Source organism: Diadema antillarum, unplaced genomic scaffold (genome assembly GCF_040938485.1).
Source record: "Diadema antillarum isolate AM-2024a unplaced genomic scaffold, OU_Dant_1.0 scf00000075, whole genome shotgun sequence".
In the NCBI taxonomy this organism is placed as follows: Eukaryota; Metazoa; Echinodermata; class Echinoidea; order Diadematoida; family Diadematidae; genus Diadema; species Diadema antillarum.
Genome location: NW_027270964.1, coordinates 3801182 through 3817067, shown reverse-complemented (window position 1 = coordinate 3817067; position 15886 = coordinate 3801182). Strand labels below are relative to the sequence as shown.

Here is a 15886-nt window from a genome sequence, read left to right as displayed (position 1 = left end):
GTCGGAGTGACTTTTATTTGCACATGAATATTCACATGTGAATAAAATTTCTTTGAAAAAAAAAATCCTGAATTAATCTTTAGATATATAACTATAACTTTAATGACAACATATCTGAAGCAAATTGCAATCAAGTTATTACAAACATCAGATGTTTTATCTATGCATATTCAAAATATTTATATTTTTTCTCATCACACAGAATATTATTTATACATTTCTTTATTCTATTTCTGAAATCACTGCTATTTACAGAAGTAGATTATTGGTATGAATGAATGTTTTAGTTGATATCTACATGTCTAAATCTTTTGAAAACTAATAACCTAGTCTCATCATTACCTCACTGTGATGAATAACAGGCACCTCTTTGGACTAAATGAAAATTGACACCAAATACCCTAACTGTACAAGGGCCATTAACATAGGCTATTAAAAGTCATGTGCCGCAGTATTAAGAATGATTACAAACAATGTATATTGTGAGAATTGGGAATATTCACCACAATGATTTCAGGCAATGTCCAATGGCTGGACTAGATGTAGTTCTGGGTTGCCATGGAAAAATGAAAAATGGATAAATGCTACTTAATTTTTCCACAAATAACTGAAGGCTGTTGATCTCCTCTGAGGTGGTATGTAATTAAATACAATAGTAACAATCAGGCGTGGTACATGTATGTGCCAGATTATCATCATGGTATTTAAAGGGATCGTATAGTTTTGGTTGAGACCTAACTTCAGGTTTCTAACGTTTTTTTTTTTTTTTTTGGTGTGTGTGAGATAATGAGAAACCTCTTATGAAATGTGAAAGAGCATGTAATTCGCAGAGGAATTCATAGTTTATTTGATGAAAATTGGTTTTGATATGGCTAAGATATCCAAAACAGATCGATCCTAATAAAAAGTGGGACCCATCTTTTATTTAATACGATCGCTTTGTTTTACTTTGTTTTTTGATGTCTTGGCCAGTCTAAAACCAATTGTCATGAAATAAACTTGGAATTCCTCTTATCAAAGAAAGGTATGCTCTGCGCTATTTCATAAGTGGTTTTTTGGTATATCCATCTCGCAACAAGTTAAAAGCCCAATCCTCATCTCCACGAATACTAAACTATCTCTTTAACTGATGACCATTCTGGTTGTCTCTATGAGTGGTTCATTGATATAAAGCTGTTAGATCCTGAAAGGAAGTAAAAGCATCTTATTTCCTTGAATGTCATGTTTCTCTTGATATATTTATACTTATATTCATATACAATGTATATATATATATAGACATATATATTATACAGTAACACATATACCTTTTGTATAAAACAATTTTCAATGTACTGTATTTACATCCATATGTTGGCATGACAACTGATGTAACAGGCCAATGAATCTAAGAGCACTGTATAGGCATGATTCTCAGAGATTTCTATTTATAACCTCTTCTTCACAAAAAAACAAACAACCCAAACAAACATATAGCTGCAAGTACCTGTATAATATACATGATAATATCCCTCACCTAATCCCTCTATATTCCTGGTCCCTATCCCACATTTCGACGAACAAAATATGACCATAAGTTAATAACAAACCCAATTCAATATCTAAGCTATTTCTGGAAAACCAGTTTTCATTATAACCTGGTGTGTAAATACGGAATGTACCTAAGGATCGGGTCTGTGTTCTGATTCTGTGGCACAATGATTTATTTCCACCCCCCCCCCCCTTACAATGGATACACACACCCTGATAATATTATATGCTTCAACCACTCTGCCCCAAAACTTTTCTATGTAAGAGATACAAGTACATAGAGAAACATATCCTGTGCGGAATGACAGATTATACAGATTTTAGTATACGGTGGTGTGGTATCAGGAGAGACCATTCACACAGTACACGGTCAGCTCAGTAGATTGACATATCATCGTTATAATTTATGAGAAAACAATCAAGAAAGAAGTGAAGTCCATCATTCAATTCCAACCCCATTCCGTGTACTCCACGCACGGTCCGATTCACGTTACGAGAGAAAACCTCTCGATAAATCACGGAGAGCAACACGTAAACACTCGGCGCACGAAGACATACAGCAAGCAACACCAGTTCACCGAGGGTCGGCCGTGTGACAGTAGTCTCCCCTACATCCCACGCACAGCGTCCCGTTGGCAAGACGGTCACTGGGATGGCCTGCAAAGAAAACTTGTAGCAGAATTACGTCTCGTTACTTACCGATTTGGACGAGATGAACCAGACCGATTACCAGGAACCACGGAGGGATTGTCCTACGTCCTGTAACAGCCATTTTGAAGAGTAGTATGACGAATTCCCAACAAGATTCACTTCTTTTGAACTCCTTGCGCTATATCACTAATCATTCCCAGAAACTTACTCAGTCGTGAACTTCTCGGCCTCATCAATCGCACGCGGCGCGGCGGCATCCACAGCTGCGACGAGTTTGGTGCTTATGTACGTAAGCGGCTGGCAAGCTCGGCGGCGAGTTTGTGATCATCAAGATGTGAATGGAGTGGTGGTGTTTCGCTTCGACGGCGATTGTTCAGCATCAGCAATACTGGTGGCTAGCTTCAGTGTATGCTGTCAATTTGATGAGTGGCCAATGCACAATGATCCCAAAAGAGCCAATTCATACTTGCCCAAAGATGTCCACAGTTATTAGCACACCTTTTGGCGATATATTTTGTAGATTACTCTTCATTGACACAAAGTAGAGCAAGAACGAAGTGGTTTATACACAGTGATTCGGAAGAAACATCAATTTCCCCAAGGTTTCCACTGTACACTTTTAGCTAGATGTTATTACAACCATGAACAACAACAACAAAAAAACCCCAACCAAAATAAATGAAGTAAAGCTAATATTCATTTCTTTTGGATGATATCAGCATCATGCCTCTGAACTTATTATTGTATTTTATCAAATCACAATCAATTTAAAAATGATGGGAGGTCTATTATTTACAACCAGAAACATAATTACAATCCCCAGGCTTGGAATATATGAATTCAAACTTTTTTTTTCTTTCCAACCTCAACTAATATCCAACGTATTGGGACATTTTAGGAATGAAAGTCGAATGTATTTTAAGCATCATCTGACCTTGTAAATGATCACTCTATCTCAGTGGTTTATTTTCTGTGGGGTATATGGGTAGAACTATAATGATGTGTCTTGCATGATTGATGGTATTAGGCCTATATTTGTTGTACAACAAAGTTGTCATCATTATAAATATAGATTATGAATGCTCATTCATATTGATATTGATTGAAGATTGCTTCAAAATCATGATCGGAAAAGATAAAGGGACGTTGTTGTTGTTGTTGTTGTTGTTGTTGTTGTTGTTGTTGTTGTTGTTTTTGTTTGTTACATGTGGTCCTGTCAGTTTCTCTCAGCACAGTATAAACATAACATGCTTTAGATTGTTGTGGCTCAATTAATTGAATTGTCCTGATCAACTTCGCCCATACAGCTTATGGAAATAAAGCAGCTGTTTGAAATGCAATGTTTCCTTTGGAATTTCCTGAGAAGATATTGCATTCTCATTCCAAACCCCTTTCATTGCATGTATTAGCAAAATCTCTCTCTCCCTCTCCCTCTCCCGCACTCTCTCCCTCTCTCTCTCTCTCTCTATCTATCTCTCTCTCTTTCTTTGGCATATACCCGTATCAGCAGTTCATTAAAAACCATACTTTGATCGGCAACGTCATAAACCTGCTGAGCAAACCTACTACGTTCGTTCTTGTACGGCTTGATCGATTATGCATGTAGGGGTGATTATCCGCTTGGCCGAACTTCGAGTCTGCCGAACAAAATCTGGCGTTCTCGCTCTGTTAATTGATCAATCTGCAGCCATAGAAGCGATCGACATTGGACTAAACATGGACCTATCAATGCGGATTATGTTCGGTGGCGATAAAACTTTATCGACCGTGTTTCTAAACAAACCATTACGCCGGGCAATATCGGTTTCTCTCAGAAGGCGGTTGGGTTTTAGGCCGTGATAGCAAAAACTTTAATCCTATTTCGCGGAATGCCGCAAGAAGACTTTAGCCACTTTCATATTGTTCTCATGTTTGGGAAATATAAGAATACCGTTATGCTACGCACGCAAATTCTTGCTTTAATTTCTGTGCATTGAATAGACAAGTAGGCCTATAATTCTTTTGATCAGAAAATCGAGATTTTATTTGCCCTCATAAACAAGCAGCAAACATCAACACAACACCCCTACCCCCCCCCCCCCAAAAAAAAATACTGAATGGTATTTGTGAAGAGAAGATGATTATGAAGGAAATGGACGCAAAAGCTGAAGCAAAAGAAGGAGAAAGGTGCCGTTGATGTTTCAGAAAGTTATTTTCAGTGTCTTTCAGATGCTGCCGGTTTACATTTCATGTCTTTAATTCACAGTATAATAAAAGCAAATTAACATAAAAATGCTCTGTTATACTCGATTAAAAAGAAACTCCACTCCATGTAAACATCTACTATGATTAACAGAGTAGAATCGAATAAACGGAGCAACGAAAGTTTCAGAGAAATGGAACAATAAAGTTAATAATATAAGGCATTTTGAAGATTCACATGACTAGTGTGACTGTAGTCAAATCTGCGAATAAATCCTCGTTCTTTATACAATATATTGTATTATGTTGCTCTTTCAACTACAGCTGTAGTAGAAATTATATGTTTGGGTCAAATAAAACTGAACTTGGTACAATGTATGAGGAAGAAATGGTAACTTTTTGGAGGGAAGCTGCAGTCACTAAATCACACACATAAAAAGAGGTGTTTTTTTTTTTTAAATTTAGACGATGTGCTTCACTGGTTCATCACCTCACAGAAATAGGATTATAAGATAAGATGTGATGCCGACGATGGCAAGATGATGATAATGATGACGATGGCAATGATACTGATGATGAGGACGACGATGATGATGATAGTATAATGGAAATCTGATTTCTTTTGGCGGTTACACTCTGCTTATACTTTGCGCATTGTATACAATGTAAAACGATATATGTGACACTATCATGATTATGCAGCATTACTGCTGGCTGATGTGGCAGGAGCTTTTTTTTTTTGCCTTAATGCAGTTATTATTGCTGATCTTAAGATCAAACAAACATGCAAACAAACAAACAAACAAACAACCAACCAAACAAACAAACAAACAAACAAACAAACAAACGAACAAGCTCTTCTCCACGGCACGACGCAAGAGTAACACATCAGCTCACAGATTGTATCTTACTTTTTTGGTTTTTAATGTGACATAATAATCATAAATCCTCTTACAAGAAGACTCTAGATTCCAATTGCACTTCTAAACATCAAACTTCACTTTCTCTGCATCAACTCTCATTTAACAGATGTGTAATATACTAGTAGTTTATACATTAATTGCAGCACAACCCAACGGGGCCCGGACAGGAATAAGAGCATTGGGAAATAAAGAAAGTCTATGAAGTTCGTATACATATTACTCCACGTGGGTGGAAAGGGTAGCGTCAAATAGATTTTAACTCCGTAATTTTCTTTGTGTGTGTTTTTTTAACATTGATATACACAACATTACTTAATTTTTAACTTTCATTTTTGTCCTTTTGTCTCATTCATTCAGTTTTTGTTTTATTTGTTCAATCATTTATCCATGGGAATCGTCATCAGATCTACGAGGGATGAATGCGGGTTTACTTATATAGGACCTATATGAGTCACTTCGTCCAGCCGGCATAGATTGTGAATCAAAAAGGGTAAAAAGTGGAGTTATCCATAGTGCATCTATTAGTCGCCAGAGTGAGAAACACGACATTTACTTGTCAGTTATAAAGTTGATTACTATTGCTTTGTCTTTACTGCAGATGCGTCCTGTAACATACCAATACATTGTAACAAAGGCACTTCAAGTATATTATTAGGCAACTATATAGCGTATTATTACAATCAGGTACGAAAGTGATTAAGTCAAAATGACTTCTTAAGTCGCTTTCGGAAGGCTGCAGAAACATGACTTTGTATCCGATACGATATTATAAAAAAGAATGGATACAAAATCAGCAAAATATGAAAAGATATTACCAATAATTTGATACGAGATGGAAAAGATCTTCATTTTCTTTTACAAGTGCAAAACGTGAAACATTGGTGCATTACCTTGATGTTTATATTCAATATGACGTACGGCATTGGCTTAAAGGCGTGGTTAACCTAATCACTAACAGTCTTTATCAATTCATATTTACATCCCATGGTCAGTTAGGTTTCCGCACATAAAACAATAAAAACAATAACACGCCATCCTTTATAGATTGTCTTTCCAATGTCACATGACGTATAACATCTCATTGCACTTGAGATACACACATATATTTACATTTCATATCTGCACTTTACACAAGTCATATTTTTGCATCAAAATATCAATATTTATGTGTTACACATTGAGATTAAAAAAAAATCGCGTGAAGAAAATAATTGCACCATATCCTCTTACAGGTAAAAGATTAAAAAACGATCAGGAGTTTCAATTCTCAAACCAGGAGAATTCCAAGAATCAATAACTGCTGGAGTGCATGACATCAATATTGGTAAGGCAAAAAAAAAATATTGTAAGTTTAAAGAAATTTATGACAAGACAAAACAATATATATGATGGGAGAGAAAGTTTCAGATTTATTGAACTACATCGCACAGTGGCTATTCATGTAACACGGCGCGATTTGCGGCACAAAATAAACAAACACCCTGTCTTTAGTCATGACATTAATACTCAATAATTTCTATTCTTTCTCCTAATGGTGTTTTCTCTTTCTTTGCTGTCTGAATACAAAGTCTGGATTGATTTATTTTCATGCCTTAAATACACCAGGACCAACCAGTCATATTCTGATTAGTATGTGGAAACATATTCCTGGTATTGAAGCTATGTGGTATAGCTACTTTCTATTTAATTGTTTTCTGTTTTTTTCTTGTGTCAAATGCTATTAAGTAGTTAAAGTAGCGCATCACAAGTGTGCCTCATGTTGACCCTTACGCAGTGCAGATCAACTTCACTAATGATAATAATTTCAACACAATACAAACATTGCAATAATGTTCTTAACACTTTACCAAGCTCAGTATAGAAAAAAAAGACTTAAAGTCAATAAAGGCTAACTGAGGAACGTGAGGCCTATTTTGGAAATTCTAATGGCTAGGGATTATACATCGTGGCTTTCTTGTAAGTCTGTGCATTTTCATCACGGAAGAAAAAATGTGCACAATGTTTAGATTTTGTAATGCGTATAATATTTTGTGCGTATGTGCACATAAAAGTATGACCCTGTGGCTATCAACCAGGGCGGTTTAATACACAACTGTCAATAATCCTTATGATCTTTACCACCCAAGTGATAGTGCACAGTCACGAAGTGATCAACACTGTTTATCCGCCTTGCGGGTTGTTAACATTCCCGGATTTTCAACCTCCCGCTCCGTGAGTTTATTTCCTTTCTCGTGAAACTTGACGTAAGTTGACGATAAATATTTTGTCACCTTTTGGCTCAGTCAGTTGCTTTCTCTGGATGCACTGAATAGCATAACTGTTGTTTCTAGCTATTCATAATCGCCTATGCCATGTTAAGGCGAAATCCATCCCATAGGCATTATTCTCCTCCCACATTGTCCATGATCAAACGCGAGACTGAAGATCCTGGCTTGTGATTGGTTGGCTGCACAAGGCGTGATCACTGCTGATTGGCCAGCAAACATGCATACGGTTCTCATGATTCATAAAAAATACACACGCCCGCAAATGATATGCTCGCTGAAGTCCACCCTGAAAATAACAAGTCTGTATCTTCCGTATAAAACCGCCGCTATTTCGGTCTTTTATTGCTTCCTTCGTGCATGGATACACACTCTGCACGGGATGGAAGACATTGTCATTGTATGAAAAGTTTGTCAGGATGTTTTGCAGTTTGTCCTCTCTTTAGCAATCTACCTGAAGTTCTCGTAAATCTCACACGACGCTAGATACTCTCGGACGACATCATGGATGTAGAGATATTCCTCCTGAAAAATTAAATGAAACGTTTGCTTAATCATTAATCGACGATATCTTACTCTTGAGGGCAATCATATTTGCATCAGTGTCTTCAATACAACGAGTTTGAATTATGGATTGTACTGGAATTGATAATGCAGCAAAAGGAATAAAAATCTCTGTAATGGCACAGGCTTCTATGAAGAACAGCAGTTGCATTCTTTTGACGTAAGACATGACATGAACGAAAGACAATGAAGTGAACTAAAGGAGACCATTTCATTTTTAATCGACTGGAATATATTAACCTGTCTTGATAATCTATTCGGTGATTTTTATTGATTGCAATGATTTAAACTTCGTTTCCCGCTATAAAATAATACTATTGATAATCGGTGAGCATGGCCGCAGTGTCTTCGTCCTCTATGTTTTCTGAGCATAGAACATGAATGTAGAGTTTGATCGCAAAAAGTGTTAAGCGTCATTTTCAAATATTTTAAAATAAGTCCATAATCAGACAAAGCAAAGAAAATTCACTTGTTACATTAAAAGAATATTCTTGAAGTTACGATTAAAAACATTCTATATGTTCCTTTTATTTCCTCGTTTTTAGCAGCTTCAATCGCAAAAATCTCAAATTAACAAAATGGATTTCACTCGTTTTCAATCGTTGAAATCCAACTTTTCGTTTGTTGCGCACGAAGATCTAGCTACACTAGTATACTGACGAAGCACAAGAACCTAGTAATCAGAAGTGTATCGAACGCCCTCTCCCGTCAGCTGTATGCTTAGTCAGGGGTATGCCCAAGGACTTTACAGTGCCGTGTGTGGATAAGTCTTACGAGCACATCATAAAGATTTCCTAGAAATGTCTTACCTCCGTGGAAATCATGTTCCCGCTGCACTTTTTAAGCTTTTTGACTGCATGGAAGACATCAATGTTTCCTTCTGTCTTCAGTTTGGAGACGGTTGACATGATGGCACAGAAGAGACCACTCCTCCTTACACCATCCCTGGGAGAGGGCAGAAATCATGGGGAGACTTTGAATGACACATTGTCAAAAAAGACCGAAGCAGAAAGAACAAATAAAAATAATTGAGTTCCACTGTTCATAATCGCAGATTTTTTTAAATATTCTTTATATTGTCATTTCTTTTTATTTTATTTTTTTTTTTTTTTATTTTTTTTTACTCACACACGAAATTAAATTTTGCTGTAAAATAAGGCGTAATGATGCGGTATGATACATTCCGGAATATTATGAACATTATCATGGAATAGAAATACGACCCACCGTTATGACTGTTAGAGTTTGTATTTTGTGAATGATGACATATCTTATATTGCTTTAGCCCAGTTATGATGACCATATAATTTGACCTTGAGCTTCAGAAATATATCGCCAAACAAGTTTTATCGGTCACTTTAACTTGAGCAAGACGAGAGATAAAAACGGGAAGATCGTCGCTATGTAAATTTGATGATCAATGACACAAAGAATCGTTCGATTATTATTTTGTCAAAGGAAGAGCTTGATGGAGGAATATGGAGCGTTGTCATGGTAATTTGACTTTTAAACGATGAGGCGTGCTTACATGCAGTGCACGGTGATTGGTCCATCTCCCACGTCCCTTTGTCCTGCCTCCACCATGTCGAGGAGACAGAGTAGAGAGGAGAGACTCCGGGGGTACTTCTGGCGCTCCTTCCATCCAATGAACTGGTACTGGCGGATCACTCTCGAAGGCTCGTTCTGCGGGATGAGGTGCGCGGAGTATGGAGTCAACATAAATAAAGCAGTGTCAGAAAGAATATTCACAACAATGCACACTCATTCCAGGTCTGCTTGTGGCTTCCTGACAGAAGTACCTTTTAAACCATCCAATATTACGCCGATTCTATTCCGATTCCTTTATGGGAATTGTATTGTCTTACGCCGTCTCAGCAGTCATCAGGGAATTGATCAGTAATATTAGGGAATTGAAGGATTATGATTATTGCATTCAAGTCCCTGCTACAAGCAGTGCTAGCAAAGTATACGTACACGCAAAGTCAAAACAAAAGATAAATTTCAAATGTTTGTCCATTGCCTATGATATCGAGACTAATAAGCTTTACACACAAGGACAGGCAGAGTAACATACAAGATATTGAGTTTACAAGCATCGGAGTCCTGTCAAGAAGCCTGAAAGATAAAACTATGGTGACTGACACAAATTCAGATACATGCATTTCAGTATTTGCGTTGATGTCTTTTATATCTTGTCAATGACACTGATTGTCACTTCGCATCTATGTTATGACGTATTCCCAAATGAAATGAAGATGGACAATGGTGAACTAACCACGTTGTTTGTGTTTGCTAGTAGAAGGGTTCGAATGATGACGTCACCCTCCCTCTCTTCAGCCGATACGTCAATGATGAACGGACCAATCAGAGCCTCGTCTCCAGCAGGCCAGTACTGAGAACACGTCTGAAATAGGAAGGAACAGTAGTGAAGACAAATTACTGCAAGTTCATTGCAATTATAAATGACAGTATGAGCATCGCAACATATTACACGTACCGGGTACTGTGACCTGCGTGTGGTCCACTCATCACTACTAAAGCGTGACGCGGGAATATGATACACTGAAAGAGCCAGCTTCCACTATCCTTCCTCTTTTGTTTCGTGTAAATCTACTTTCATCAATCGGCAATTATCCACGAAGAAGGAAAAATCGAGCTGATTGCAGACGTATTCTGTGCTTACATCATACCAAGATAGACATATAAAGAAATTTCTGCATGTCAGCGTCGTCATTTATATGTCTTTGTCAAAATAATTCTTGATTGTGACATTTACTGTTTGCCCCATAAGACAAGGATACTTTTTTTTTGGTGGTAAACAATATATCAAAACGGTGAGAACTTGATATCATCAATTTAAATTTAATCACGATCGATTGCACCGATAGAAACACATCGACGGTAGTACCTTGTCGTTCTGGTTGAACTCGTTGATCATGACGATCACGTTGGAGTTGTAGTCATAGATCATCCGCCAAAAGTCCTCCACTGTGTGTGGGAGAGGCATCTGCGTCGCGATGTACATGTCACGCTTTCTGAAACCCTGGTAACGATAAAACATTTAACCAATCATAACACTGGATTACGGAACAGACAGATAATGGTAGAAACAACAGCTAACTTTTGACAATCTGGCATCAGCTTAAGAGATTAAAGGCAGATATATTCATCAATCGAATATAAGAATTTGGCAAATACTTGTAAAAAAGATCAAAAATTAAACCAATGCTCCATGATAATATCATTGTTATTTACGTCAAATACATTTACAATTAAAATTCCTTTCCTATCCTACATATGTGTAACATACATTAATTGTTAAAATTACAATATATAAATAATACAGTGGTCTATCTGCTCTAAATTGTATTCACTTCATATCCCTCAACTTGGCAATGACACTGAAATGAAGCTTAGAATGTTGTTGACTTACATCCAGGAATGTGGCGTTGACATAATTTGTCTGTCCTTCTGCACAGCCAGTCATGAGGTATGGTCGGTATTTGTCAACTAGAGGAGAAATCAAGGAAGACCACATACTATCATCCATCATGTCCTCCCATTGACACATCAACATCTACATTGACTTATTGACGCCAGAATACGGGCGGTGACGTGGAATCTCGTCCTGTTCCTCTTTTCATGCACATTGCTATTGCATGAACTTTGCAAAAGTAACTATGTAATTCATCGTCCTATTGCATGTATTAAATCGCTACGGACTGCGTCAAAATACAAACTGATACACATCGATGTCATAACATTTTATTTCTATTATCTAAAGAGTTCATTACTCAGTTATACGGACGACACATATTTGCCAACCTAACAACAGCGAATGGTCAGTTTCTGCTTTGATGTTACTTGCGATCCTGTTTTCGTATCTGCACTATCTATAAAACGCGGTACAAGTTTTATTGTCAAGCTGAGCTCCATAATCATTTGTACAAGACAATCACTGACGTCATGATAGCTTTCATTTATTCTCCGATGGCTACACCAGAATCAATGTCCCCTAAAGTTCCATGATATCGTATGTTTGTTATCAAGCGAACACATTTTTTTTTTCGAGGTAGACTGTGAAATGCCGCACTGAAAGTACATAAAGGAAACCAAGCTGCTTTCCCGTATGTCGGTTGTGTTGAATCTGCAACAAGCATATAGTCTTTTTTTTTTTTTTACTTTTCGTTTCCAAAGGTGTGCTCTAATAGAAATTTGCGACACAAGAGCACACGCGAACTCCCCCCAAAAAGGTGGGTACAACTCACGTGGTATGATGTCTGGGTATCTATTCTTATGACGGTTCTCCGCACTGCCTCCGGCCTGCATACTCGTGTCGTGGTATCGTATCGACATCGCGTCCAGTGCCTGGGGAGGAATACGCCACAATAAATCATATCATTGTCACATCTTTCAAGCTACAGCTCACATATACCGTGAGAAAAAGCGGCACTAAGTTACTATGTATATGATCATGCTGATGATGAAGAGAATACAATGAATAAGAGGATATCCAGTGAGATATACGGGGAGGATTTAGAGAGATGGCACTATACAAAAGCTAGACCTAAAACAACTTAAATCTATATTGTGATCACTGAACGGCAAGGCAATCATTGCCTTAGGGAAAACTTCTCTCAACCTCGGAAAACTGAATTAATATGTACTTTTACGATCATGAAAATGAAAAAAAAAGTTTTGTGCATGAAGGAATAACAATCGCACGGTAATCTGGTCGAAAATTGTCCTCCATAAATCATGAGCAGAACGACTAATGTAGTGTAAAGACAAAATTATGGTGACAGATATATCAAGTAGCTTGGTACAGAGAAAGAAAAAGGGAGAGAGAGACAAAGAGAGGAACGGATTACGAGTGAAAGAGATACAGATAGATGGATAGATAGATAGATAGATAGATAGATAGTTAGATAGTTAGATAAACAATAGGTAGACAGGGAGAGGAGGAGGGAAGCATGAAAAGGTTGTCAAGGCAACGGATTGTGGTGACTCACATTTAAGTGCTCCTCAAGAAATGTCCTCTTGGTGGCCAGGTTGGTCTGCTCCATACGGGTGAAGTACGGCACTATACTCTTGGTCGGGACCGATGTGTAGCCGCAGAGCAGGTACTCCAACAGCGCCTCGTAGATAAACACGTATTGCTCCTGGGAACACAGATATTAAAATGTATTGATGTTTACATGATAGCGCCACATTTGAGTCATTCTGAGCGATGGAGATACGTTTGGTTGTTTGTTCATTCATGTTTATTTCTATTTTCAAAGATGCAACGAGTTTGCCGAAGCACAATCCTTCAAATCATGCTCCCATGAAGGACAATGAAAACAAAATGTAAATATCACATAATGACAATCAACGATTTTACAGATGTTTAAACTATAGGTATATATGACTCAGTATAAAAAGCGGCAAGAACGTAATTACAGATATTGAACAGAAGACTATTTCTAGATATCATTTGCAAACAGGTTTATCCATCATAAATACGTTTTTAAACAGATTATAATGTTCTCAAGAGTAGTCCTATAAAGCTTATATTCCTTGTCACGATAATTCAGCCAGAATTAAGGATCTCAGATGACCAACTTACCGGAGTTTGGACCATCTTGACCCTCTTAGTTCGCATCCTATAGATGAAGTCCAGCACGTTGATTTGTTGCTCTCTGGCAGACATGTCCATCATGGAGTCCAGGGTGATGTAAGTTCCGGTTCGACCCACTCCCGCACTGACCAGAAAACAGATGACATGTTTAACTTGGCTTGACCTGTACACTTCAGTTTCTCACTTAGGACTTACGCTGTGTGCATTATGACGTTGCTGTGTTTTGTTTACTTTGAAAAAGTACTGCAACATAACTTAATGTGAAAGATATGAATCGTATATAGTTAGATGTTCTTATGATGGAACGACGAAGTGGTTCTGGTGTTATCTAGAGTCACTTTAAAAAGCCCCGACCTTGTGGAAAGACTACCAGATTTAGTACAACAGAATTAGCTCCAGCGCCTAAATGTACAGAGAAGTACAAACATTCCTGGCTTCAGAATATTTTCAAGGTACCAGTAAAAAGAACGGAGCACCGTCTTGTATATTTTGTCAGTATAAATGAAAATGCAATTTATTCGTCCGTAGCCTCTGTCAAAACTCACGGTCAAAACACAACGGACTACCTAGAAAAGGCATGATCAAATTTACCTGCAGTGAACGACGGTTGGTCCACTAGGTCTGGCCTCGAACTCTTTGACCTTATGAATAAAGTCCAGCAGCGGGGTCGCACTGACCGGAAGTCCCATGTCCGGCCAGGAGGTGTAGTGGAAATGTTGCACTCGCCTCTCCTCTGGATCCCAGGCCTGGCGGGGCAAGAGGTCAAAGTAAAAAAATTATACTTCAACTCCACATGCTAATCTTTTAAACGCCAGGATAAGAAAGGTTGAACTCTGACCTTCTAGTCTTCGTAGTCTTGCTAGAATGCTGAGAACAAAAATCACCCAAGGTCAAGAATAATATTTCTCCGATCACAACTAGTATTTTTATACAGCAATGATTGTGGCATAGGAGCGACAATGCCATGTCGTCTCAAAAGCATTCTGTCCTACTACGAATACTTATAGTTAATCTAGGGTAGACATACTAAATATTTATGATTTAATATTGCATTCTGGTAGTGAATCAATTGCTGTGAGGTTTCCACTTTGTTTAGTTGCAGTACGTTCAAGATTTCGTGTTGATACTGTCTACAGTAGATATGAACACGAACATGAAAACAGATTGATGGTACATTGTACATTTATTCTTTCTTCCTAAAGTCCCATTGCAATACTTTTTGTTTCTTGCAATTGTTCGAATCATACTGCCGCATCAGGTAATGAATATGAGGATATTCGAAACAAAAAACCGATATCATTTTCGTCTATCATTAATCGCTTTCCATTCGACGTTTGACGCAACCATTGGCAACTATATTATAGTTTCCTACGATAATTATATATTGCGCCTCATGTAACCGCTCCTCATCAACAGGTAGGAATTTCCCTGTCACATACATCGGTTATCACAGGCAAACAAAAATCATTATGACGTCATGAAAGTTCTAGAGTCTGACCTTTCGGATGGTGAGAGTTCTTTCTGTGTAGTTGTGGTAGTTTCTCTCGGCAATGACCGTCACAGTAAAGTCACCATAGGTTTCGATATCATCCGGCCAGTACGGGTCGCATTTCCGCTGCAAAGGAAGAAAGGAGCACGTAAAAGATGAGCATTGAAATGATCATCCTCTTTCACAGCGAGAAATGTGGTTTGGTAGCAATGGATTTTTGAAACGTTATGCAAGAAGTAGAATCTGAAATACGTCTTATCATAACAACAACAAATGAAAACATTTGACTTTTATGAGAAGAGAGAGAGAAAAAAAATATAACTCGATTCGATTGGAGAAGGTTATGACGGATGTCCGAGCAAGATCGGAAGAAAACACTCAGAGAGTATTTGGAAATGCCACAGAAAGCTGTTCAAGGCTCACTCTCTCTCTCTCTCAAAAAAGAAAATTGTAGGAGTAGCAAAGAGACCTAGAATTCAACATCGTATAGTAGTAGTGTGTGACGAATTTAAGTGTGCCTGAACTGATACAGATATTAAACGACTGTGACGCATTCTATTATTGACGACGGTGCTACTGACCATATTAATGCTACTGTACTTCTAAGGATACAAACAAACAGATGAAGGAGTACTAAAAGAAGAGTAGGAGGTATAGAAGAAGG

The 15886-nt window shown here is 37.8% G+C and overlaps 2 protein-coding genes across 2 annotated transcripts in view; both read right to left on the bottom strand.

Annotated features, from left to right (window-relative positions):
- The window catches only part of LOC139717451 (inactive tyrosine-protein kinase transmembrane receptor ROR1-like), a 155950-nt gene extending 153468 nt beyond the window's left edge, over positions 1 to 2482 (bottom strand). Inside the window, exon 1 of the mRNA XM_071628957.1 lies at positions 2230 to 2482. Coding sequence (XP_071485058.1) covers positions 2230 to 2302 — 73 coding nt within the window. The 5' untranslated portion in view covers positions 2303 to 2482. The remainder of the gene's footprint in view (positions 1 to 2229) is intronic.
- A 5343-nt stretch (positions 2483 to 7825) lies between these two features.
- The window catches only part of LOC139717488 (receptor-type tyrosine-protein phosphatase F-like), a 92250-nt gene continuing 84189 nt past the window's right edge, over positions 7826 to 15886 (bottom strand). Inside the window, exons 34-44 of the mRNA XM_071628994.1 lie at positions 15232 to 15348; positions 14325 to 14479; positions 13722 to 13857; positions 13126 to 13275; positions 12382 to 12481; positions 11547 to 11623; positions 11022 to 11156; positions 10389 to 10517; positions 9642 to 9796; positions 8923 to 9058; positions 7826 to 8074 (exon numbers count right to left, since the gene is read on the bottom strand). Coding sequence (XP_071485095.1) covers positions 8000 to 8074; positions 8923 to 9058; positions 9642 to 9796; positions 10389 to 10517; positions 11022 to 11156; positions 11547 to 11623; positions 12382 to 12481; positions 13126 to 13275; positions 13722 to 13857; positions 14325 to 14479; positions 15232 to 15348 — 1365 coding nt within the window. The 3' untranslated portion in view covers positions 7826 to 7999. The remainder of the gene's footprint in view (positions 8075 to 8922; positions 9059 to 9641; positions 9797 to 10388; positions 10518 to 11021; positions 11157 to 11546; positions 11624 to 12381; positions 12482 to 13125; positions 13276 to 13721; positions 13858 to 14324; positions 14480 to 15231; positions 15349 to 15886) is intronic.